This window comes from Haliaeetus leucocephalus, unplaced genomic scaffold (genome assembly GCF_000737465.1).
Source record: "Haliaeetus leucocephalus isolate CR32 unplaced genomic scaffold, Haliaeetus_leucocephalus-4.0 Scaffold206, whole genome shotgun sequence".
Taxonomy (NCBI): domain Eukaryota; kingdom Metazoa; phylum Chordata; class Aves; order Accipitriformes; family Accipitridae; genus Haliaeetus; species Haliaeetus leucocephalus.
Window position 1 is genome coordinate 12,756,998 of NW_010972642.1, and position 26,056 is coordinate 12,783,053.

Here is a 26,056-nt window from a genome sequence, read left to right on the forward strand (position 1 = left end):
GCCGCGCCGGGGGCTGCGCGCCGAGCCGCGCCATGGGCAGCGCTCTCCGCAAGAGCAAAGCGGTGCGGCAGGCGCCCGGCGGCGGCCCGGAGCGGCGGGGAGCAGGTAGGCACCGGGGCGGGAGGCTTTGGTTTGCCGCTGAAACAGCCGGGAGGTGGGAGCGGGACGCGGCCGGCCCCCCCCCGCCCTGCTGCCGGCCGGGCGTCTTCGGGTGCGGGAGTACCGCGCCGTGGAACAACTTTAACGTGCCTTCAGCTGGCGTGAGCGTAGGGCTGGCTGCTTTGTAGCGCTTTGGAGTCAGAACTCCGGTCTCTGATCCTCCTCGGATATAGTATTAACCATGCTCTCGCTGTGTCTGTAAAACCCGGTGGAAGAAAAAAAAAGGAGAAATAATGAGCTCGAAGTAACGAATGCCTGAAAACTAACCTAGGCTTACATGTGGCGCTGTACAGCAGTTCTGTGTAAGTGAAACAGCACTCTTAGGATGTAGTGTTTCATTGAGCATCTGCTGTTGAAGGAGTGTTTTCAGGCCTGCCTAATTCTTCAGAAAGGGGTCTGGTTTTAAAGGTGTTTCTATATATGCAGTAATTTGAGAACACTGAAGCTAAAGCACCTTGGTAGCTTTAAGGTATTGCATAATATTTTAAGTCTCATTATGCAGAATGGAAATTGTCAGAGACTTGGCAAACAAAGAAGAAAGATGCCTGTGCAGTATGAATTTGCGTAAGGCGGGAGCACAGCAGGAGTTGGCAAATACAAAGATGAGGTTTATAACATGAGTTAAGACTCATGAAATAGGCTTATCATTATGGCCCTATATTGCTTAGTATCTTTCAATTATACCAACATAAAATCTTCCAGTCCAAGTAAAAACTTGGTATTGGAAGCACTGGATGTTCCTTGACCCTAACAGGAAGGACTGGAAAAAAAGAAAACTCAAACCACTGTCAAGAGAGTCCAGTTGTCCTTGTATTTTCAGGGCACCCTGAGGCCAGTTAGGGTTAACCCACAGCAGTTCCCTTACCTAATGCTGCCACCACCATGTTTTGATTTAGAAATATGCGGTTTAGCTTTAAATCAGGTACTGAAAGCTAGGCAGATATGATAGCACAGAGTCTGGGGCAGACTAAACTGCTATGGAGTTATACCCAAACCCAGTTCCTCTGGACGACAATGTATCTGCTGACACAAACTCAGAAGTTAAGCCTGCATTGAGCTTTTTCAGCCTTATGGAGCTGACTCATTTAGGGTAAATGACTTAAAAGAACATATTGTTTGGGCTTTGGTTTATATGCTCTGCTGTATCTTTGGTTTTTCAATTTAAGACATTACTACTCCCTGCTGCCCGTTCTACAACTCTGGCAGCATCTTAAAGTAATTCTTCAGGCAAGTTGGTTTAAACTGTGACGTCAAGGTTTATATTTCAGCAGCTATGCAGCTTTGCTTCTGGGATGGCCACGTACCAGTGGATAATTATCTGAAACCCAACATCCATTTCCTGAAGGAACAAGTCAAAGTTTTTAATATCAAGGACAAGAGATGAAGGGAGTTGCAAGTGCTGTTGAAGAGGTTAAATAGAAGGTTAAAACCAAATAGTTAAAAAAAATGCAAATAGAGATATGTAATTTACTTCAAAACTAAGACATAATTCAAATAAGCTAGTTACTCATTGTTGAACTGACTCTTAAAACATGAACAATCTTAAATTAACCCCTTTCCATAGTTAGTCATACCAGGCAGTAGTTTGTTTTTTTTTTTATATCTACATACATTTTTTGGACAAGGCGAATTTAACCTTATGTATGTAGTAAGAGGAAGAAATTGGGCTGTTCTTAGCTGTAAGAGTGTCTTAATTACTGTCTGGATCTGTTCCCACCCTTCCATCTTTTTGTCAATGGGAGTAATAAATTCAGAGTTATTAATTCACTGTAAGATCTAAGGATGTTTAAAAAAAGCAAACAGTAGCAAGCTGGCAATGAGCAAAACTGGCAAGGAGAATGGTGGCTAGCACAGGAAAAAGCAAAAATGTTAAGATAAAGTGCTTATATATATATATTTTGCATAACATAGCTATTAAATACATTCTCTTGTCCTTAGCTTGTGCTTTCAAAAAGGTTATCCTACAATCTTCAAATAGCATTCAGTTTACTTCAACATTGCATTTTGCGTATATAGTATTTATGAAATTTTGCAGGTATAAAGGTATGAAAATTGGAAATAACTCAGAAGATAATGCTTTTCCTGATTTTTTTTTTCTTTTTGTTAATTTCTCTGTACTACTTTTCTGTATTATAAGCAGGCATTTTACTGCAGAAAGGATTAATGAGAAAAAGCAAAGCTATACAATAAGGGGTAAACTTTCACATCTCAGAATTAAGACAGCCTGGGTTGCAGCTTTTCCTTTATAAAACATATTGTTTGTTTCTGTGGGACTCTACCTTGGTATCACCTCAAGTTCTGCTTTTTTTCCCCCAGATCCTCATGCTAGTTGAATTTTATGAGTGGCTGTGTTTTCAGTTCAGTTTGACTTTTCATGTAAGTTGAAGTTGCTCGGCTCCTTTCAGGACTGGGCACTCAGGACACAGCACACGCTCACTGGTGGGCCTGGAAAGGTATAGTAGATTTGGAGTGAAATTTGGGTTGGATTCTACAAAGTGAATTAAAGTATTTTTAGAATCATTGCTCCTCATTTTTAGTGCTAATATGAGAGCCTATGAATACAGCATAACTGTGAGATTGAATAACAGGGGCTCCACTTTGGTGGTCCTAGTTCTGTGCTGGAGTAGAAACACCGATGATTAAGCTGCGTTGACATTTGTGTGTGGTTAGTGTGTGAGTAATGAGGTCCCAAATATTTTTATTTTTGCAGTATTTCCTGCAAATGTTTTGACCATATAATTTACATGTGAACTGCTCAGGTGTTACAATAACAGATGTGTCACAGCAGTCTTTGTGGAGAGGAGTAGAGTGGACTTGACTCCTGGAGGTGGTGTCGTGGTTGCCCATGTTCTTCCTCCACCCTTGTTAACAGTTATGCCATCCTCTTGATTTCTGCTGTGAAAGGGAACAGTGCTTGGCCCTCACAGTGTATGGTACTGGTCCCCTTTTTTTCCATCCATTGTTATGGTTTCTCTATTTTCAAGACTTCCTTGGAGATAAAACTTCACTGCTTGTTCCTGTCTGAATGTTGTTCCTCCATTAAGCCCATCTTGGACATCCTTTGGTAGGGTGTCTTCCTATTATTTTGATTGTGCTTGTAGAAAACAAACCAAATAACAGATAAAATTGTGCACTGTGGCTTATTCAGTATGCTGAATTGGTAACTTGCTCTCCTTTTTCCACTGATTTAAAGTGAGAACACTTTACCACTGCTGCCTCCTGAGAAAGTTTTCTCTTTGATGCTTCCTCTGTTTTTGATACCTGCCTGTTGTAATGCAGCTACCTTCCAGTCTGCAGCATCTTGACTCATGTATTTCCTGTGAAATTCTTTTCCAGTGCTCGTTCATGTTTTCCTCATTCATACTTTTCAGTAACTTCCTGTTTTGAATGCGGTGTCACATTGTAGGTCTTCCTCCCAGAGCCGTCCTCTAACTTGCCAAGCTATATCTGATGCCATCTCTTTTTTTCCTCATCTTCAGTTTGGGTTTACCTTCTACTTTTCTTCCAAAAAGCTCACAGCTGTTGCTTTCCTTAGCATATTGCCTTTCCTATATGTACTGTTTGTGCCTTGTACAGCTGATTATGTGGTTGGACTCATTTATGGTAAACCCTGTGGAACTGTGAGACCTCCTGTAATTTTTGGCTGTTACAACATTCTCTGACCCAGCACTGGTATTTGCATAAAAGAGATACAAATGCAAAGGGAGGAGGTAAGTAAAGCATGCAAATACTTCTATTTCCATAGAAAATAATAGTAGCTTAGTCTAGTGTAGCCTTAGCTTTTCTTAAGAATCTGCTAATGAACTCGTTTTACATATTGAACCAAGATGTCATCTCATTTCATCTTCTAGCAAACTTGCCTGTTTCACTTGTTGAGTCAGCTGCTTGGAGAAGAAAGTGTTGTTTGGCACGGTCACCTTGCCTGTGTCCTGGCGTGGCATCCCCAGTATGGTGGGAAGGAAGCTCTTGACTTCCTTAACTCCTCCACTGTTTGCACAGCCTGACACAAAGCAAGCACATCGCTGTAATTCTAGCTCACAAGAGCGTAACTTACTGTTTTCCACCCATCTTTCACAACTATTTCCAGCTAGACCTTTGTCAGAAGCTGCGTGCATGAGATTGGTTTGTTGTATCGCTTAGGTAGCAAGATGGTTTGGAGGGCAATGACCTGTGTAGGTTATCTTTCTTCGCTCATCTCGTAAAAATGCTATGTCATTGTTTGCTGGGCTGCTACAAGCAGGATTAAATAATTCCACCCAAGTCCTTTTGTTTTTCAAAGACAAGAAATTTTGATCACTCTGGGCTAAAATAAGTGTTGTGTCGTCCTGTCCCCCCGCCCCTTAAAAAAGCCCTGCTTGGGGGTGGTGGGAAAATCACAGGCTTCTGAGCCAAGTACCCAAGTACTTTTTTCAGTGCAGTGCCTGCCTTAAACTGCCCATTCTGGGAGATTGCCTGCAAAAAGCTGATTTTCCTTTAACCATGTTCACTTTTAATATTGGCCTGTTTGACAGAAAAACTGATTGTTTTTGAGCTGTTTTGCACCATTTTTTTGTGTTCTCTGTGACTCAGGTGTGACCCTGATTACAAAGAGATGTGTGGGAATTAATAAATGGCTTTAGTTGTGGTAGAGACAATAAAGGCATGTCCGATGGCTGTAGGGACTAATGAATGGCACCAGCACCTGGAGATCCTGTTCCAGCCCTGCTGAGTACTGTTTTACCTCTCTATGCCTCAGGTGCCACACTTGTTAAGGTGTGCCACGCTTGTTCAAGTGTGACTGGTGATACTTCCTCCTCTTGTCAAAGAGCTGTTTATTTACTGACCAGGAAAAAAAAAAAAAGGTAGCATGACAGTATTAATCACAGTTTGTGGGAGCCACAGGTTTGTGTTGGTTGCAGGAATGTCAAGAAAAAAAATCAGGAAGCTCAGCTTTTTCAGGTCATCCCAAATGAAGGGTGAGCCAGTATGGATGGCACTGTGGGCATGATACACCTACAGGTAGTCATACCAGAAATCAGCTTCCTTTGTTTTCATTTGGATTAGACAAAGCATTATACTAATATAGGTAAATCCAAAAGCAGCAGTGACTTTGGAAGGGAATAGGCAAAAATCCATGTTAAAATTACCGGTATTGTAAGATAATGTTTTTCCTCCTCTGGCTTAGAGAACTTAACACACAGGTTGAAAAGTTCCCAGAAGAAAATTTGTACCTATGTGTTTCGCCACTTATGAAAAGGCTTTTAAATGCTTTTTATACTGAAATAGCTGTGGTAAAAAAGAATTTATGTTTTCATGAAGGAGATGGGTGTTTTGGAGTAACACTACAGACTGCAGTCCAGGACTGTTAACAGAAACCTGTGCCAAAGTAGAGCCCTCCAGTTTCTGTTTGTGTACCCTGTTTCAACTAAGTGCAAAGTGAAGTTATCCCACATTATGTCTTGATGTTGATCCCATTCAAGCTACACTTTATTTAAATGGAAGAAATCTTAAGCTCTTGGATATGAAAAGTGGATTAACAAGAATACAATGAAAACTAAAGCACTTTGCAGCAACACACTGAATAAGCAATATCATAGTTCGGAAAACTTCTCATTTCTTAGGAAAATGCACATTACTTGTCAGTTTTGAAGCTTGGTGGTTTTTTAATTTGAGAGCGAGTCAGAATCAAACGTATGAAACACCCTGTTCACATTTGTTCATTAATTCAGTAGGCTTAGGGAAATGAGCGTAGAAAAGGGTATCAGTGAGCCAGATTACACAACCAGTCTCTTGGTGAAGTTAGGGCTGGTTTGGATCTGCTCTCATTTATATCAATAGTCAGGGATTGCTAAGAAAAATGCAGTAACTTAATGAATTAACTCTCACTAATGGTTTTAAGGGCTTCTTGGTCAGATGTGGAGAGAGCATAAAGCCAAGAAGACCTGTGCATTTACTTTCTGATGGGATGCTTCTTATCATAATGATTTCAAACACTTAAACACCTTTTGGACATTTCAGCAATATGTCAGGCAAGTCACTGGCAGAACCGGAGGAGCATCAAGGCTGTTTTCTGGTTTTAGGCATATGATGCTCTCTTTATGCTACATGAAGACTGCATGTGTGGGAAGCCAGCAGGTAACAAAACAGACCTGTGGTCCAGGGAGAAAAGGATGAAAGTGATTTCACTGTTCACTCTCATCTGTTAATTTTTGTGCACTCTGCAGGTGAAGGAGCTATTCAAATGCTCAGAAATTCTTTGTTTTTCACTTGAACTGCACCAAACAGACAAACGAGCAAGCAGTCTTAAGGACTGAGTGCATAGCTCAGTCTTTCTCAACTTCTCCTTCCCTCAGTGCTTGCCTATGCAGACAGTGAGATTCTTTAGGAAAAAACAGCCTTTAGCCCTGGGAAAGACATGTGTTTTTGTGGTATTGGTAAAGTGTTTTTGTTTGTTCCACTCACCATGGAACTTTTTGCTTGCAGGCTGAAATTATGAACCATACGGAGTATATACAACTGTTGCAAGCTTCTGCTTATATAAGTAGGTGCAAAAGATGCTCTGAGGTAGGGTTTTTCACCTTCTGTTTTTTGTTTTATTAACATTGGACACTTAGGAGGGAAAGTAAAATTTTTACTCTAGCTGTATGATTTCTGTGCAGTGATAGCACGTGGTGCTTTACACATGGTTAAGGACAAGTAGCTAATTTCAGAGAGAAGGCTAGAGGTACTTTTAATTGGGTGTAACATATATCTTGGTCCCGTGTGTAGACAGCAGGGTTCAAGGCTCATATATACCAGCCTTCAGAAGTAGCATTCATGTGACACCGTGGTTCACTCTTGATTAACAGCGCTTGTCAGTGAGCATTGAATTCTGTGGGTGTAAATTATCTTGAGTTGGCCTGTCCTAACATTACTGACTTGTCATGGGTTCAGACTTTGGCTGAGTTCAGGTGAGGAGGCAAATGTACCTCCAAGCTATCTTTATACTTCCTCTGACAGGGCAGCCAAGCACTGAATCAGCACTTGGAAAGAAAGAGAATAGCCACAGGGCTGTGCTGGTTTATCCTGTCAAAGGTACCAGTGGTTCTTGCCTAGAATCACTAGAGCACAGCACATGCAGCCCTTATCTAAGCAAGCCCTGACACATCTTCTACAATAGCCAACTCCGTTGCTTCTCTTGATTAGCTGTAAGGCTGCACTGTGTCTCTTGTCACAGTAAAAAATAAAGCGTGTGAGGTAGGCTGAAGGTCTAACTTACACCAAAGTTTCTAAGTATTATTTTTAAATTTCGACCCACTGATCCTGGCCCTCAGGGGAGTGTGGGTGTGTTGTGATTCCCATAGGGGCAAAAGCAGTTTAGGAGGTTCTCGTCCTTCCCTGCATCCTGGCCCAGGTTTCCGTTCCTTCTCAGTTTTGTCAGTTCAGCTGATTGTAAAGCAGCGTCTCAGCACGGATCTGGGATATGATCCGGGCTGGAGGTGTGTATTTTAAAGGCTTGGGTTTTTCCCTTGTCGTAATCTGGATGACGGCTTTGTTACCATCATTTCCAAATGTTTGAGTTTACGCAACAGAGGAGGTAGTGACCTGTGCTGAAAGGGCAGAAATGAGCAAATCTAGGAGAAGGAAAAACTGAAAGCTTCTCCACCTAAAAAGCTCACCTGAGTGTGAGGTAAACATTCATCGTCATATGAAATAGCCTGTACTTCTCAGATGCCTGAAGATAAGGCTGTAAAGCAAGTTACATTCTTGTTCATAAGCATTACAAAATTAGAGGCATCTTCTGAACTACTGGAGTAGATGGCTATTTAACTGCATTGTTTGTCAAAAAAGAGATGTTCATTCTTGTTGATAATGTCCTTCTACGTGATACAGAAAATCTAGGTAAATCAGCGAAGACTTTTGCCTTGAAGCGCCCCTTACAGACCTTCATGGTGAGTAGTTGAAGGGCAGGTGCTTTCCATGGATCCCCACGTCCTGCCTCGGCAGCCTGTTGGATCCCTGGGTGGACGCTTTTGCAGACTAAGGCGATTCTTATCCTGGAGCATTTCTGCTCACGAAGCTGCTCCGGGCTGTTGTGTTGGGCTGGTCACATTCCTGCCTGGTCAAGGCCTTCTGAAACCCAATTGTGCCTTTTTTCACCCCCACCAGAAGTTACACAACCGACAGTCAAAAGTTCAGAGGCTTTGGTACCAGGAAGGACTTTAGTTTGTGAGGAAGCTCACTCCAATAAGGAAGGATATAGATTAAAAATACCATAGTTGTTTCACTGTTTTTTGTTGGTTGTTTTTTTTTTCTCTCTGCTCAAGAAGTGGCAATGAGGCTTAGTGTAGTCTGCTTCAGAAATGGTTTCAGGTAACTTCTAAAAAGATGGGGTTTTTTGCTGGTTTAACAGGCCACTGAGCAAAACTGGCAGTTTTGCTGCTACCAGCGAGAGAAATGCTGCTGCCTCCCCTTCCTCCCTGCTGGTCGGTATGGCTGTCTTCTGCCTGGCACCAGCTGCGGTTGCTCACGGGATCCTTCCCTGAGCTGGCTGAGCTTGTTAGGTTGGTGGGAAACTGTCCACATCTTTTCTTCTCCTGGGTTAGTTTTCTCCTAGGTTAGTGAGTTGACTTAACTCATGTAAGGGTCAGCTGGCTGTCAGAGCTGGTGCCAAGTATGCAGACAGCAAGAAGCAGAAAAAAACCCAGTGTGGTGGTGGAAGAGTAGGCTTGTCCCCTTTTGATCGTAGTGATTTGTTAGATCGGTTCACCCCATGTCAAGGAGCACTTGGCAGGTTGTAGGGGAGGTAGCACTCAACAGCCACCATCTTCTAGATTGGGACTAACAAAAAAACCCAAAAATGGTGGTAGCGCAGGGTAAGAGCCTGACTGGATCTTCGTGCAATGGCTGTGAGTTGCTACAGACTTGCTGAAGTAACACTGATGCTGCCAGGCAAAGAGGGTCATCCTCACCCTACGTCACGGAGGGTTATCCAGGGCAGCTCCGTGGTCTGGGTTCTCCTTGGCAGTCTCACTCTGCAAAAAGGTATCTGCCGATTGATTTCTGGAACGTATCGATTCACCAGGACTGCGGGTTATTGTAATTGCCGTTAATGGATGGAATTTTATGGAGACGAAGCACGTGACGCGCGGAGCATTTTCTGCTTTGTCATCCTGCCTGTGGCAGGTTGCCCGAACCAACGAGGGAGAGGCCCCGAGCAGCAGCAGCCTGCATACAAACTCTTTCAAGTCTCTGCCGGAGGTTGTGGTTGCCTTTGGGTTTTGGGGCTATTGCTAAAGCTAGGCACCTCTAGCACAGATCTACCTGAAAATCATTAGAGATGTCTATATAAGTGCCTGTGTTGTCTAACAACTAGATTTTTATCTCATTGAAGATACAGTTTTAGGTGAACATTCCTGAGGTTGTTCAAACTTGTTGTAGGCATAAAATATGAGGCTTCAGTTGTTTCAGGTACGTGCAGGACTATAGCTTTGATAATACAATGAAGAAAAAAATTCTCCTTTGTGAAGATTGTGACCAGTGTTCAAAATGTGTTCTTGCTTTTCTTTCTTTACATGCATGTATATATACACAGATTAATTCCTGCGTTCCTTCCCCAAGCTAGAATAGGCCAAGTATTATCCATCACTAATACTACTATTAACTATTGTGTAACGATTCTGATCTTTAAATCCCTTTACTAACATCAGCAAAGTACTCTTCCCAATACATTTGTGAGATAAAGGGATTTAATCACCAAGTTTCAGAGAAGAAACTGGAGACAACAAGATTACAGACCAATTTTCAGTGACTGCCTTTTTGCATTTGTGTGTGTGTGTGTGAATGCTCTTCAGGTTTGTGGGCTCAGTGCCCAAGGAATGTATACACATTCAGTATGGCTGTTTGTCTAAGTATGTGCACGTGTCAGAGTTTGCCAATTAATGCTGGTTGTGCAGTGCAAAGTATGTATGTGATTAAGTACAAACAAGTGTGTAGTGACCCATTTACTGGAAATTAAGCTTAATGTAACTCAGTTATATGGAGGAAGGCAGAACTGGTAATGGATTCCAATCAAGTATTAGATTTTCTTCTTTTTTATTTTTTCTTTTTTGATGCCATATCAAATAAATTATCACTGTGTGTAAAGATGTTAATTTTTTCCTTTCCACTAATATGTTTAACCTTCTCTGTTGGAGATACATATATCTCCAATATAGATATAAAATCAGTTATGACCAGTGGGCAAACAGATCTTTTCCAGACTTTTGAATACATTTATTTAGAGGATTTCATAGTATGAGCAATACCATACGGCAGAAATTATTGGGGGGGGGGGGGGTGTGGAAAAAAACAATTATATCAATAAATTGAACTGAAAGAAGTTTCCAGGGAGCTAATTGTAGGAGAAAAATAAAACCTTTTAATTTAGTTTCAAAAGTACGGGAAAAAAATGACAGCACATCAGCATAAGTAAATCGCTTTCTGGGCAAGAAAGGTAAAAATGATAATTTTCCTTTAAGACTGAAGTTTCAGGCTTAGCCACAGCAAGTGTTATTTCCTTGCTTTGTTCCAAGCATATCGTTAGATTGGCAAAAAAGTACTGAAATCCCCGCCAACTCCCGTATGGGATTTTATTAAAGAGAAAAATATGGCAAGTCATCCTAACGTTGCAAATGAGTCATGAGTCGCCTTAGGAAACGCTCCCCTGAGACAGGCATGCCGCTGATGAGGAAGCGATGAAGCTGCCAGGCCACTCCCCCAGACAATTTCGCTTGAGGAGCTCAGCATTCATAAAGGACGTCTCTCCAGACACTATGTTATTTTATTCTTTATTTCACAGAGAAAGCACAGAACCTGCAAGAAGGGCAGCGCGAAGTGACAGCAGAAACTTCACAGCCAGTTGGTTTTGTACAGGAGAAGCAAATAGGAGATCATGAGAAAACTTTAAAGGTAGGGGAGATACATTTTAAAGACTATAATTAGTTTTGACATTGAAAAATAATAAGAATGTAGGCTTTCTTTTGAAAATTGTAGTTCTCGGGAGAAGAATGGAGGAGATCCGTTCTCAGGATGGGATCGTGTTCGTGAGTAAGTTTCACCAGTAAATGGGAAACAGCTTGTCAAGATCCCAGATGCTTTGGAGTGGGATTCTAGGAGGTGGTTTCAGAGAAGAAGGTTGTAAGCTACTTTGTGTGATCTAAACTTTTAATATGTTTTCATGAAGAATGATTATGAGGAACTAATGAAAAAAGAACCAAACAGTAGGGAATAAAAGCTGAAGTTTCTTAATCCGTGTGAAAACATAAAGCATTTTTCTTTAAAAAAAAAAAAAGTATCATGACATAAGTAGTGATCTAAGCAAATTTCATGAGTAGGTATTGTGGTTTCTTTATATGCATCAAAAAGATACTGTTCTTGGTAGTTGGGTCTGATGACTGTGGGAGTTAGTCTGCCCTTAAGCTTCACACCATCCTGTTGCCACTGAGCAAACAAGAAGGTGTGCTTTGGAAAACAATGGCACTTTCTCTAATTTTATGTCCCTAAATACAAATAAAGTGAAACTGCGTATCATAATGCAATATATGCTCCTTTTTTGCTCTTACTGTGATTGCAGTAGGAAGTTTGAGCCTGGCCAATGGCTGTGTTAGAAAAATAGAAAAAAGGGCAACCAAGTGCAAAGTAGATTCAGTGGTAGGGTTATATATTGGTGTGGTGCAGCAGGAGAAGAGGAAGGAAGAGGTATTTTTGGATGTCTTCACAAGAGCCACAGGTGTTTTCTAGGTTTTGTTTTTACTATTAACATGCCACCCAGGGTTATGAAATACTATTGAAATGGAACTTTCTACAGGCAGAGGCACAGTCTAAATTTCTGCTGACATTGCTGTGTAATTTGCTGGAGGGATAGGGGATTTTTGTCAGTGATACGGCTGCACTGGCAGCAGTCTCTAGGGTAGACACAGTTATACGTACAGAGGGAATAACCTAACCTCAGAGGAAGGTTACAGTAGAATGGATTGAGCACAAAGGGCTGCTTAATGCAAAACAAAATTAAGATGGAAAGAGAAGGGGACCTTCTTTATTTTTTTTTCTTTCCTTTTATTTGCCATGGCTATTCCAGTAGCACTGAATCAAGTTCTACCTAAAAGCGAGCAGATTTGTAAAGTGACTGAGGTTTTTATTTCCTTTTTTGGTCTTAAAAGTTTTGTCATGACTTTAGTTGGTACTCACTGATTTACATCAGACGAGGAATCTGATTTTCACTCACTCCAGATCTTGTCCTGCAGTTTCAGAGACGTTGAGAATTTTGCCAGCAACTCCAAAGGCTTGAAGGTCCGAAGCCCTGATAAATTGGAGCTTTGCAAATGAAGTACAAAGACTCACTTTAGAAAGAGTATATGAAGACAATGCAATGTTTTTTGTGGCATACAGCTGTCAAAATGCATTTTAAGACTTTTGAGTTGTTTTTCTGTGGTAGTAGTAATCTGATTAAAAAAAACAACTCTTTTGTGAAACTTTAGTGATCACGCTTGATCCATTTGATGCCAAAGTTAGTTGCACTGCTTAACCAAAGCCATAATAAACACAGGCATGTTAAAAAATGTAGGTTTTGTAATTTTTTTTTCTTCTTTCAGTTATGTTCATTCAGTTGGTAAGGCTGCTAAGTGCAGATTATTACAATGTTGTATATGATTGTTGTATTTTCCTACTAATATATGCAGGAGGAGGGGAAAAACACTAATTAGGAAAGTCCAGGGCAGATGAAAAGAATAAAATAAATTAATGGAATGCCTGTGTCAGCAGGTATGTATCTCATCCTGGAGTACACAATATGAGGAGGCACTGGAGTTGCATTGATGTGGAAAACTAAGCTCTGCAAGGAAACCCAGGGCTCAAACGAACAAGAAAATTCATAGTTCAGTATCTAACAAATACTGAGCTATTCAAGGGTGGATTAAGAAGAGGAAATTTTAAAAAGCTAATTAAAAGTAGAGCTCAGAAAATTCAGATGCACTTATATTCCCTTACCACAATATTTGCTACTGAAAATACTAATTTTTGAGCACTGTGGGTAATGTTTCAATGTTCCCTAATCCTTTTTGTTTTCTCTGTTCAGGCACATAAGGAAGGCAAGACTCAGAAACTGCTGGAAATGAACGGGCATACGCCGATGCTGCATGCCTACGACTATGATCTCATTGTCATTGGTGGGGGTTCAGGTGGTCTGGCAGCTGCCAAGGTATGAGAGAGAAAGTACAGATTTATAGTTTCCTTGTACGTAGGCGGGTGACATCCTTAATGTCTTGGAGCTGGGTATCTTTAACAGTCTAGGGGCATAATATTTCTGCCTCATCAGTGGGATTTCTTTTGATGTTAGCCCCAGTTATACAATATTCTTTTCCTTATGTTCCGAAGAAGAAACACTTAAAAATGTCATGGTATACTTCTTAATAGAATGAAACTTGGTCCCCACTAATGGGAGATGATGCTGTTGGAAAAGAGCAGGTAGATATATCTCAATGGTATTTATTAGTAGTTGAATTAAAATTCAGCTTGTAATTGAAAAAGTTCTTTATTCAAAATTAACATCAGGAGGTTTCTAGTTTTATCTGAAAGTGATATCTGTTCAGAAATAGTTACGTATGTTGTTCTAATTCTTGACAATGCATAAATGGAGATGTTGCCTGTACTTAAGCAGAGTTAGGATCTCACCTTTCATTTCTAGGGTCTGGTACTTCCTGCCTGTACCCAAATAATTTATGATTTTTGGTTAGGATATTGCTTTTAGAAGCATATCTAGAATTAATTAAAAGAATCCACAGTGGTGCAGAATATACCAGCTCTTAGAGTTGTCATTATCCCAAATATTTGAAACTTGCTGAAATTTAATGTAAGTCAGTAACTCTCCTTTACATCAGTAGTTAGGCACATCTTGCCTCTTCTTGCTGTGGTAGAATTAACTATTTGAAAGTGAATTGAGCATTCCTAGAAATAAAACTATTTCGTTGCTCAAGACCTGGAGCTGGATTATTCTTCCAGACAGGAGGCATTTCTTTTATTATTGAAGTGAATGAGGTCATTGAGGAGTGAAAGAAAATGAGGAGAAAATATTTCTGGCGTAGCACTGGATTCACACTAAACCTTGGTCCCTTAGAAGAACTTCTGTTCTAATGGAAGAGTGCAGTGCTGAGTGGTGGATTGTAATGTGCCATATGTCCATAACCTGCTATTTTGGTAGTTTACTGCTTTCCCATCAATAGGGGCACTATTGTCATGGCGTAGGATGGAAGATAAGATCTGTAAAAATTCTGAGAACCTGCAAAGAGAAACAGACACTGGTTTTCAGAGGATAGGGATGTTTTAGAACAGAAGAGTAACAAGAGTAAAAGGGAGCTTGCAGTAATGCAAAAACAGTTTGCAGTAATAAAAAGCCATCTGTTGAAATTTCCATAAGGAGACTGCTCTGCTTTGTTGTATACATATGCTACATTGTGAAGCTATAGCAGTGATGTTTATTGCATCATTTTTCAGCTGTGGAACAGAAAAGGTGTGTAGCTAGGAAGACAAATTGTCTTATTCCTTCAACTGAGTGTATAAAGTATATTGCTTTCTAGTGCTCTCAAGTGATTGTAGAGCAGGGCAGAAGATAGTAGATCAATAAAGTCAACATCACTGTCGGTAGTAATGTGTGTATTTCAAATCAGTTTCATGAAGTTGAAGTGAAACTGTTTTACATGCATAAACTTTTGACTTAGATTGTTCAGTTTTTTTTAGAGAATTAACAAACAGTGCTTTAAAAAGCAAAACAAAACGGGAAAAAACCCCAACTACACAGCTCTTATACCAAGTTCCAGGTATCTACACTCAGGTTTGCAGCAGTTTAACTAGGTTGATTAAATGTGTGCTTTTCAGTATGACACGTGCGGTTTTGTGTGCACGTCTTCCTTTTCCTGTCTATATTGTGCTCAGAGCTTGTTATTTTGGAGGCATGTCTCCACGGTGAGTGCAAACGCTGCCAGGCTGACATTGTGCAACCCAAGCGCAGACCCAGACCAAAGCGCCAGGCCACTACTATCAGTTCACACAGAACAGCTCCAGCCTTAAGCAACCTTGTTGTGTTCATGCCACACTGCGCTGAACCCAGTAAGGTTTGAAAGCCTGCAGGGCAGGTTTTGTTACTGTGGGCATATCGCTCTGCAGAAGTGGTTATATCTGTTTGTGATCTCTACTGAGGTGGTGATGCAATGCTGTGCTGTATTATGTGAGCATATAGCTGACTGTAAGCGTGGGAATCCATGTGTTCTAGTTAGCTAACACTAGTAAAGCTCTTTTAAGCTGTGTATAAGAGTTGTCATTATAAAGGAGCATTAATAATGCATCTGAGTCCCTAAGCACCTTTCTGAGGAACTTTCTCAGAGGTGCTACTAATTAATAGAAATTAGCTTCTTGGCCAACCTTGACCTTTGTTGGAAGCAGAAATACAGTACATTAATATTTTTCCAAAGGTGTCTACAGCCTGCATTGTTTGAAATATGATTGTTTTGCATGAAGTAAGATACATTTAAAATCGAAATTCTGATTGTCAGCTGTTTGGATTAGCAAGTATTACTGGTAGCATAATGCTGAAAGCTGTCCAGCTCCTCCCAAACCAAACCCAAGGCCTTAGGGTAATATCCTGTGCCTACAGTTGTTATTGCTTACATATCTAAGAACTCATCGTGTGATGCAGCACAGTTGTGGTTACTCCAAGTATCAAAGTTATTTTGCTGCATCTCATGGGGGAATCTTTCAGTTTTGTTTCTCAGCGATGTAGTCCTTGCTTAAGTGTGGTTTGTTTGGTTTTTTGTGGTACCAGTTACCGCCGTCAATTTTTGCCTTTTTCTTAAAAAGCACAAAGGGAACAATGGAATCGGTATAGAAATTCCAGTTCTTGGTATCATTTACGCACATTGATTGTAGATTTGCTAATGAAATTTCTCAGGGGAAATATGAAATAAACCATCATTTTTCTAGTCTGGGTGACATCTGCATGCCCTGACAGAAAAGTCAACTTGCCACAGGTTGACTAGCTTGAAGAGCAAGAGGTGATCCTGACAACTACAGATTGTACTCAAAATCTAGTGTTCCATTCTACTACAAGAAAAAAGATTGGATAAGCACTGTTGTAATGCTTGGCCACGTGACTGCTTATGTCATTGTGTGATGTGGTTTCAAACAAATGTTTGAGAAACCATCTTTGAAGGAAAAACTGCATTAATGAAGAATTTGTTAAAGATGTTAAAAGTAAATGTGATGTTGGGAAATAGTGTGAACAAACTGACAGGATGAAGGAGAGAAGAGGAGGTTTGACTCCCAGAGTCTTCTGTGTATCAGCTGGTGCTGTGCTGTTGTGTAGCAGGATGAATGCCTATTTTTTTCCTTTCATCTTTTTTTTTCTACTGCATGCACAGATTAATTCAGAAGATTAATGACTGTCTGGCTGTTCCCCTGCAAATCATTCATTATTACTTAATTAAAAGTCACAAAGCTTTTCAGCAATGCATGATGTTATCTACTCCAAATTTAACCTCTAATATTTAGATATGTGTCTTATTTAATTTGTTTTGCAGGAGGCTGCCAAATATGAAAAGAAAGTGATGGTGCTGGACTTTGTCACGCCTACACCTCTGGGAAACTCATGGGGTAAATTTCTCTTCATTGCAAACCTGTTATAAAGGAGCTTTACACGGAGACTCTGATTCTCCTTTGAGATCAGCCACACTGATGTGAAAAACACATTCTGTTCCTTTCTCTCAGGTCTTGGAGGAACATGTGTAAATGTGGGCTGCATACCTAAAAAATTAATGCACCAGGCAGCTTTACTGGGACAAGCGTTGCAAGATTCGCGCAAATTTGGATGGCAGTTTACGGAAGAAGGTAAAGGAGGAGAACTTTTTTGCAGTTTTTTTATTTGTGCTGAAAATCCAGAGGTTCTTTTCAGTCGGCTGCTTGTTGCACTTAAGCATGTGCTGGTTTTAACAATGTGAGGCAGCTTCAGAGAGATTACACCTAAACTTAAGCGCTTTTCAAGTCTAAAGCCACAGGGCTTATTGCCTTGCAGCATTTGATCTGTTTATTAATAGCTTCTGGTCATGTTAGTATACGATAACATTGCTGTGTGAATAAAAGCAATAAGGTACTACTCCATTCCTGAATGTAACACAACATCTAAAGGAATACCCCAGAATGTCCCGTTAGAAACTTCCTCATAGTTGCAGGCAAGGATTTCTTTTCCCTCAGTCTCTGTCACTACTACATAAGAAGATGAATTTTAATTCATATTAGCTCTAATGTGCATGGTTATAACGCTGGAATTTATTTAGAGTGTAATCCTGTAGTGGGGAACATGCAGAGGCACCTCTCAGAGATGCATAGTCTTTGTTTGTTGAGCAATGTCACCTGCTCACAGCGTGTGTCAATAGAAGACTATTGATAACGCAGTAAGTCTAAATTTTCCATGTTTTAACTTATCTGTTCCATTGTGACCTCTCATGTTGTCTATGCTGATACAATTCTTTGCATTTCAGTAGAGTTACCCTGGAATAGAAAAGGAGTAAGACAAAGGTGACTGGGTCATGACAAAAATCTGTCTGAGAATACAAGGTTCACTATAGAAAAAGAACAACTCACAGACTGAAAGATTAACCTTTCTCTCTTGTTTCTAACAGTCGAACACAACTGGATGACTATGACAGAATCTGTTCAGAATTACATTGGCTCACTGAACTGGGGCTATCGGGTTGCACTGAGAGAGAAGAAAGTCACGTATGAGAATGCATACGGAGAATTTGTTGGGCCACACACAGTTAAGGTACTCCCTAACCATGTTTGCTGCATCTTCTATAGTACTTTCTGAATAGAGATGTGTTTAACCCCAGCCAGCAACTATGCACCACGCAGCCCTATCACTCCCCCTCCTCAGCTGGACAGGAGAGAGAAAATATAACAAAAGGCTTGTGGGTTGAGATAAGGACAGGGAGAGATCACTCACCAATTACCATCACAGGCAAAACAGACTCAACTTGGGGAAAATTAACTTAATTTATTGTTAATCAAACCAGAGTAGGGTAATGAGAAAATAAAAACCAGTTCTTAAAACACCTTCCCCCCACCCCTCCCTTCTTCCTGGGCTTAACTTTACTCCTGATTTTCTCTGCCTCCTCCCCTCCAGCAGTGCAGGGGGATGGGGAATGGGGGTTGGGGTCAGTTCATCACGCGTTATCTCTGCCGCTCCTTCCTTCTTAGGGAGAGGACTCCTCACTCTTCCCCTGCTCCAGCGTGAGGTCCCTCCCATGGGAGACAGTTCTCCATGAACTTCTCCAACATGGGTCCTTCCCATGGGCTGCAGTTCTTCACGAACTGCTGCAGCATGGGTCCCTTCCATGGTGTGCAGTCCTTCAGGAGCACGCTGCTCCAGCGTGGGTCCCCCGCGGGGTCACAAGTCCTGCCAGAAAACCTGCTTCAGCGTGGGCTCCTCTCTCCACGGGGCCACAGGCCCTGCCAGGAGCCTGCTCCAGCACAGGCTTCCCACAGGGTCACAGCCTCCTTTGGGCACCCACCTGCTCTGGCGTGGGGTCCTCCCCAGGCTGCAGGTGGAGATCTGCTCCACCGTGGACCTCCCTGGGCTGCAGGGGGACAGCCTGCCTCACCATGGTCTTCCCCACGGGCTGCAGGGGAATCTCTGCTCCGGTGCCTGGAGCATCTCCTCCCCCTCCTTCTTCACTGACCTTAGGGTCTGCAGAGCTGTTTCTCCCACATGTTCTCACTCCTGTCTCCGGCTGCAGTTTCTGTGCCCCAGCAACTTTTTTCTCCTTAAATATGTTATCACAGAGGTGCTACCACTGTCGCTGATGGGCTCGTCCTTGGCTGGTGGCAGGTCCATCTTGGAACTGGCTGGCATTGGTTCCATGGGACATAGAGGAAGCTTCTAGCAGCTTCTCACAGAAGCCATCCCTGTAGCCCCCCCCGCTACCAAAACTTTGCCACGCAAGCCCAACACAAGATGCTTTTCAAACAGAATAGTTTTCCCTGTGGTAGGACTGCGAAATACTCACTTTGGACTAATACTTTGTCCACAGGCAACAAATAAAAGAGGAGTTGAGAAGCTGTACACAGCTGAGAGATTTCTCATTGCAACTGGTGAACGACCACGCTACCTGGATATACCTGGAGACAAGGAATACTGCATTAGCAGGTAAAACCGGGGAGGAATATGATCATTCACCACGTGTAAATGCTTTACTTATAAGAGAAAGTGGTGAAGCGTGAGCAGGGCTGCTTGGTTGCTGCTTTTCTTTCCTAAGTAACTTTTTGTTAGGGGAAAGTAAGTGCAGGAGAATAGCTATAGACAGATTTTAAGGTGCCAAAAACATTGGTGTCTACTAGACCCCACAGGACTGTGGGTGGCTGGCTAGGATGGTTCTGTTTCTGACTGATAACAGCAGTAACTGAGAATACCGTAAATCATGTTTGTGTCCATCCTAAATTAATTCATCAGCTCTGCCCCAGTTAGCAGTACACCCACTTCCTCTCTATTCCTTATGGTCTTTCAGTTCACCTACTGAAGCTTTTTGGTAATGAAGAGCACAGTCTGCTTGGAAGAAACCTCCCTGCTCAAATACCAAGGAAAGAGGGAGTTGCAAAGCAGTTGGTGTTGTGAAGCCAGTAGAAATGTATCTGTATTCATTGGGGCAGTCTTGAAACTCAACCCAATTTTTTTTCCAGCTACTCAGTGAAGTTAATTCAACTTTTGGGAATACAGTTTCAAATGTTTAGTTAATTGATAAGACCAAGCAATTCTAGCACAATTTTGACCAAAAAAAAATGTGATATGCAGATGAAATGTGTTCTCATATCAGAGTAGCTTTTAAGTTACTTAATGTAGAAACAAGGGTTGGAATTACAGGCTTGCAAGCCTATAGCAGTGAAATAAATAACTGGCATAATCCTTATGAAACCAAAACACCATGTATGTTTCCCTTCTAATAAGTAGTAGTGAAATTAAAGGTAACAGAGAGCATAGCCTGTAAAGTGGTGCTTTAAAATAACATTAAGGTGGAAGAGTCAGGAATGCCAGAGTTAAAGACTATCAGATTGAGGCTGTCTGTGTAATCTTCACTAGGTTCCCTGGGGGATAGGAACTATGATGTAGCCTTTAATTACACAATCACATTTTATTCCACCACAACATTTGCAGAGAGCATCTTTGTTTAGCCTTTGCAGTTGGTGGCTGAGAAAGAGACACTTACTTTAGATTTAAATCTTTGGAGGCTTCCATTGCTAAACTCTGCCTAAGTCTCTGCTGAGCAAGTGTGATGCCTCCATGAGTGCCTGCTTCCTTGAGAAGCTCTGGTTTTATAGTCTAGGTCCAAAGTGTGGTAGAACTGATGTAGCTTCATGAAGCAGTTGAAAGAAATGGAAAGCAGGCAAATAAGCATGTTTTCCATAATTTTGTACTTCTATCTCTGCCTGTTACTGTGGCTTGCATTAACTTGTTTTATTATCTGTGTGTATTTGGCACTGTGTATGATGCTTTAGCAAAAGGGTAAGTCTTCAAAGAAGTGAAGATGGTATTTTTATCTTAAAGCTGTACACCTTCCTCTTCCTTTTAGCTCTCAGGAGCTAAAATTTGCAGCAAAATTTTTGAAGCAAGATTTAGAGAGAAAAGACAACCTATCTTTTTCAACAATTTTTCTGAAGTTTATGTAAAAAAAACCCAAAACCTCAACATTTTTGTGGTGATTCAGAATTTTCATCCTCTTTTTTTGTGTGTACTCCTAATTAGAACTTCTTAAGCTGTCATGTACTGATCTTGTATTCCAGCTGACTTGCCAAACAAGTTGTTGGTTTTTTTAGTGAGCAGAATGAAGTCCTATTCTTACAGAAGAAATTAAATAAATATAAAGCACAATACAGTCTTCTGGTTGGCTCTAACTTTTTTCTTTTTTCCCTCTTTTTTTACCAGTGATGATCTTTTCTCTCTGCCTTACTGTCCAGGGAAAACCCTGGTGGTTGGAGCTTCCTATGTTGCCTTGGAATGTGCAGGATTTCTTGCAGGTCTTGGATTAGATGTCACTGTAATGGTGAGATCCATCCTCTTAAGAGGATTTGACCAGGATATTGCAAACAAAATTGGCGAATATATGGAAGAACATGGAATCAACTTTATTAGGGAGTTTGTGCCAATCAAGGTAGGCTCAAAGTGATATGTGACTACAATTGATTGCAATATACCTGTAATAAGGTTTTAAGATGGAAATTATTTTAGTGAATATGAAAATTGAATTTGCAATACAGGTTCTGCTATGATATAGTGTGGGTTAATTTTTGTTTTAAACTGACTAAGTCCATAAATTTTACATAATTGAAAGGTACAATTTAGTCTTGGTATTAAAATTTTATGAGTTTCCAGAATTCATTGGTTTTGTTATAATCAGGTGGGTTAGTATACGTTGCATTAAAAATGTTGTTACTGCTGCTCATTCTGGTCCTGCAAATGTTGAATATGCTTAAATTTAGCAGTTGTCCTGAAATCTGTGAAACTTCTTGTGTGCTCGTAATTAATCAGATATATAGTTTCCTGTAAGATCAGGGCCAGTGCATCACAAATAGTCATATTTTTCATTGACAGTTCTCAAATTCTCACCCAGCAAATACTGCCTTATGTACCCAGGACCAGTTGACTCTCCAGAAAAGTAAATGGGCTTTAGAAGTATCCATCTATATCCTTGGCAGGGTCCTTTAAATACTTGCTCAATTTTTGTTGAATTCAGTAGGAGTACTTGTGCAGCCATTTATGTACATGGATAGGCAAATTCAGGTTGAAAAGCAGATTAGATAAGCTCTGGAGCTTTTTCTAATGTAAGATTGCCGTATCGAAGACTTCAGAGGGTGCTAACAGTATTTTTCTTAATGTTGGTTTCACAATAATTAGTGCTCGATTATTATGAAATGGGAAATAATGTATTAAGCAGCTTTCAACTTGGTGTTAAGCCAGCGTGTTACCAAGTTTAACACTTTGGGGATTAAAGCATTAAATTGAATGAAGACTGTTCATTTTCGCCCTTAGCAGTATCAAGAGTAGCTTAAAAAATGCTCTTGCCAGTTACCATGCTGTGGATCTGACCCTCTCTCACAGAGTACAAGAGATTTGCTGTGAGAAGTCAAAGTGGATGTTTCAAGCAACTTTGTTTTTATGCATGTTTGTGTTGCAGAAATCCCATGTTGCATAAAAAGCAGGGATGATTATCTACCTTTTGTTTCAGACATAGCTTTTTGTAGGCTCTACTGGGGGATGAGAAAGAAGGAAGCTGTTTTTACAAGCAGATCATTTCAACTAAATATCAAGCAGGCACCTGCAGATGCACCCTGCAAAGAGCAGTCCATCACCCTAGTCACAAAATGCAGTTTTGTGTATATTACCCTGTCCCTTCACTACCTGTCTTTGATTTCAATGGGAATAAAATCTTTGGCCCTGTTTCTAGTTGAAAATATCCTTAAACTTAAGTTGCTGGATATGTTTTTAGCAGGTGTTCTCATCTCTTTCAAAGATTATTTTTGAAGTTATGCATGTTGTGCTTATTAAAACCCTTTGTTGGGAAGTTTGAAGACAGAAGATGAATTATTATAAATAATGCTGCTTTTGAACAGGAGCAGTTTAACACAGTGATCCTTTAAAGCTGGTAGGATGGCACAGGAGGTTTGGGTGTTTTTTAAATTTAAAAAAAAAAGGACAGAGGAAGACAGAACTTTGTCAGAAACTTTGCTTTTTCTGTCTCTAAGCATGAAGTAGGAACTAGGGCAGTTGTTGAAAAGTACTTTTTCATCGGTAGAATGAACACTAAAATTTCCCAGAATCAAGTTAAGTGTTGCACACTTACATGTCTCTTGTATGTACAGCCAGCCGTAGGAAGCAGCCAGGTACCTTGCTGTTTCCTGGGAGGGTGAGGGAAGGACTGTGGCTGAGGATATTGAGTCCTTTCCTCACAGTCCAGTGAATATTAATGAGGACAAAAGATAACCCACCTATGTAGCTTCAAATTCTATTCACTTTTTTAGCCGATTTATTTATCTGAGGAAAAAGGAGGGTTTGAGGAAAAAAAGCCAGTGGCACTGCTCTTTCTGCTTTACTGTTTTCTGGTATATGGGGGGGTGTATTTTGGGTTTGGTTTTGTTTTAAATAAAACTTCATTTTTTTTTGTTATTACTCTGAACAAAGAGCACAGCTGCAAAAAGATTCACCTTTGCTTCTTACTTTTTTTTTTTTTGCTTTGCTAGAATAGACAGTAAGCTACTGCATTACTTGAGAGAGAGTGTGCAGCTGCATCCACAGCTAAAATTAGGAATATTTATTTCAGCTGACTGGGGAACTCTGAAGAGGTTTTTTTCTTAAGCTGATGGTGGTTTTTCAGCCATTTAGAGCCAGCTGCTGCCCTCTTCTGCAAGGCCATGGCAGCTTTATATGTCGGACTAATGTCATTGAAACAGGGCAAAGGTCTGTACTGATAAGGGCTGGGCTGTGACAGTGGCTTCCATGGGTGGAAGGCACAATGGCCTTCTAGGTGTGGTTGGAGAAAATGTCTGATGGTGTTTCCAGGTCTTGCAAGAGTTCCCTTCCTCCTCACCTCCTCTGTCCTTAGTTGATACCAGCAGCTCACATAGTGGGCTTGGACAAGAACTTAGCTATCAATCAACTTTTATAAATAGAAATGAGGTCTTATTGTGTTGGTCATAAGAATGAATGCATGGAGATAAAACAAAATGTTTAAATATGCAAGTAGTAGTCATAAATCTAGAGAAAGGTGAAAATACCTGTAGAATAAATGCTTAATTTTAGGGCATGGTTAAACACTCTCAATGATAAGAAGTGGTGGAACAAAGATACATTTGCATATCTTTATTTGAAACTAAACCTTTTTTTTTTTTTCCTCTTTTTCTCCCCACACCATGTTGTAGGTTGAACAGATTGAGGAAGGAACTCCTGGAAGATTGAAAGTTATAGCCAAGTCCACAAAGGGGAATCAAATAATTGAAGGGGAATACAATACTGTGAGTCCTGTCTATATACAGGAAGAACGTGAAAGAGCCTTCCATTTATTCTTGAGTTTTTTGGGTGTTTTTATCCATAGTTTAGATTTTTTAAATTTATTTTAATCATTACAATATGCTAATTGCACACAATCAACAGGTAATTAATGTGACAATGTCACAATGCCCAGAATCCATGGGCATGAGTCCCATGTGCCTTGCCAAATCACTTTCATGCTTTTGAAACCTGTTTCTTAGCTTAGGGATGTACATGAGCTTGGTCATGTGGAATCACTTGCAGGATTTTTCCCCAGTGGGATATTTGTCATAAATGATAAGTAATGATTTATAATAGCTTTCATAGTAACTAAAGCATGTTCTGGAGTTAGCACAAAACAGTGGTCTGTGCAAGAGCTAAACGAATAGGTGTCATGTCTTCTCAAGACCTATTGTTGACGCAGCATCTTCACAAAAACATCTAATGCCCTGTAGCACGTCAGGGAACTTCATTACGCACTTAAAACAGTAAAATTGCAGTGTGCAGGTATGCCATTATATGTTTGATTGGCTGTTTCCTTCACCCCTCACCCCACTCATTTTCTTAGGCCTTGATGCTGAAAGGAAAAAAAAAAAAAAGTTGTGAATAAAGTATTTGGAATTACACCGAATGCGTATAGACAAGCATTTGCCAGCCTGGGATTTTAGACTGCAAATACTGTGTGCCAGTGACTTCATTTACCTGTATAGTTTATCAGTCATCCCGTAACAAGGATGTGCCTCAGTGCATCTGAGGGCTAATATTATGAGAAAGTTTAACAATAACAACAGTGCTGTTGCACAGTATTGCAATACTATTTTTCCTGGTCCATAGTAGTGAAAGCTTTTAGCTAGCAAATGTGCTGTCTTTTCATGAAGGAAACTTCTGATTTCTTACTGCTACTACATCTTTCACTGAAATGCTGTCAGTCCTCATAGAAGCTATGAGCTGTGTGTGATGCGTTTTAAGACCTTCAGCTCTGAAGATCTGGCACGCTTGGTCATCAGAAAGACTTGAAGCAGATCTCAGATTCCTTCAGCGCAGTTCTTAGTTGTCATATGAGAAGCATTGTGTAGTTACCTGGAGAGTTGTCCAAGACTGCAAAGCACATAGCACTTTTCCTTGTGATTAGTAAAGGCTGGAACTTGTTTTGCTTGTTAAGGTAGCCAAGTTGATAGGATGGGTAAGAATTGGGTGTGCTCTGTCCATCATTCTGAACAAATGTTCAGACAAATAATATTCAACAAATAATATTGTTTGGCAGTGACTTGGCTGAGAGCCTGTATAAGTAAATGATATTTTCTGATCGAAACAAAGATTATTTTATGGTCTTTTTACTTGCCTAAGCATCTGAATTTCCTTCCTAAAGAGCCCTTTCCTTATGGAGCATTTTGGGGTCACCTGCTCTGGTAGGGTTATGGTATAACACTTTGGTATAAAAATGTGAGGAAATAAAGAATCTGACCCTAACTGATTTGTTTAGAATACTCTTGGGGTATTTTTCCAGGGAAAGCTATTTGGCTGTATTTAATCAGCCAAAACCTCATTAAAACCTCGTATTGTTAGGTCATGGTGGTAGTGTGGCTTGTCTTGAACTCTGTGAATGTACAATGGGTAACAAAAATACTCATCTTAACGTGACCAAGCCTTAGATACTAATCCTTGGTATATAATGAAAATAATAGATAGCCACATTCAAATGCACTTTTGAGGTTGTAAAAAATCAGTAACACGCATTGCTGTTTTGCAGGTGTTGCTAGCAATTGGAAGAGATGCATGTACAAGAAAAATTGGTTTGGACAAAGTTGGAGTGAAGGTCAATGAAAAGTAAGGACAGAT

The 26,056-nt window shown here is 40.6% G+C and overlaps 1 protein-coding gene across 5 annotated transcripts in view; it reads left to right on the plus strand.

Moving 5' to 3' along the window:
- The first annotated feature begins 10,854 nt into the window (after window positions 1–10,854).
- TXNRD1 (thioredoxin reductase 1) overlaps window positions 10,855–26,056 on the plus strand; it is a 28,301-nt gene continuing 13,099 nt past the window's right edge. For 2 of the 5 annotated variants that reach the window (XM_010566319.1, XM_010566322.1), the window contains exons 1-9: window positions 10,855–11,067; window positions 13,232–13,354; window positions 16,725–16,797; window positions 16,912–17,031; window positions 17,823–17,965; window positions 19,233–19,348; window positions 21,119–21,344; window positions 24,109–24,201; window positions 25,968–26,044. In XM_010566319.1, the coding sequence (XP_010564621.1) occupies window positions 13,268–13,354; window positions 16,725–16,797; window positions 16,912–17,031; window positions 17,823–17,965; window positions 19,233–19,348; window positions 21,119–21,344; window positions 24,109–24,201; window positions 25,968–26,044 (935 nt within the window). In that variant the 5' untranslated portion in view covers window positions 10,855–11,067; window positions 13,232–13,267. Of the gene's footprint in view, window positions 11,068–11,094; window positions 11,293–12,401; window positions 12,448–13,231; window positions 13,355–16,724; window positions 16,798–16,911; window positions 17,032–17,822; window positions 17,966–19,232; window positions 19,349–21,118; window positions 21,345–24,108; window positions 24,202–25,967; window positions 26,045–26,056 lie in introns of those variants that run through there. The other 3 variants (XM_010566320.1, XM_010566321.1, XM_010566323.1) reach the window with 3 other exon arrangements.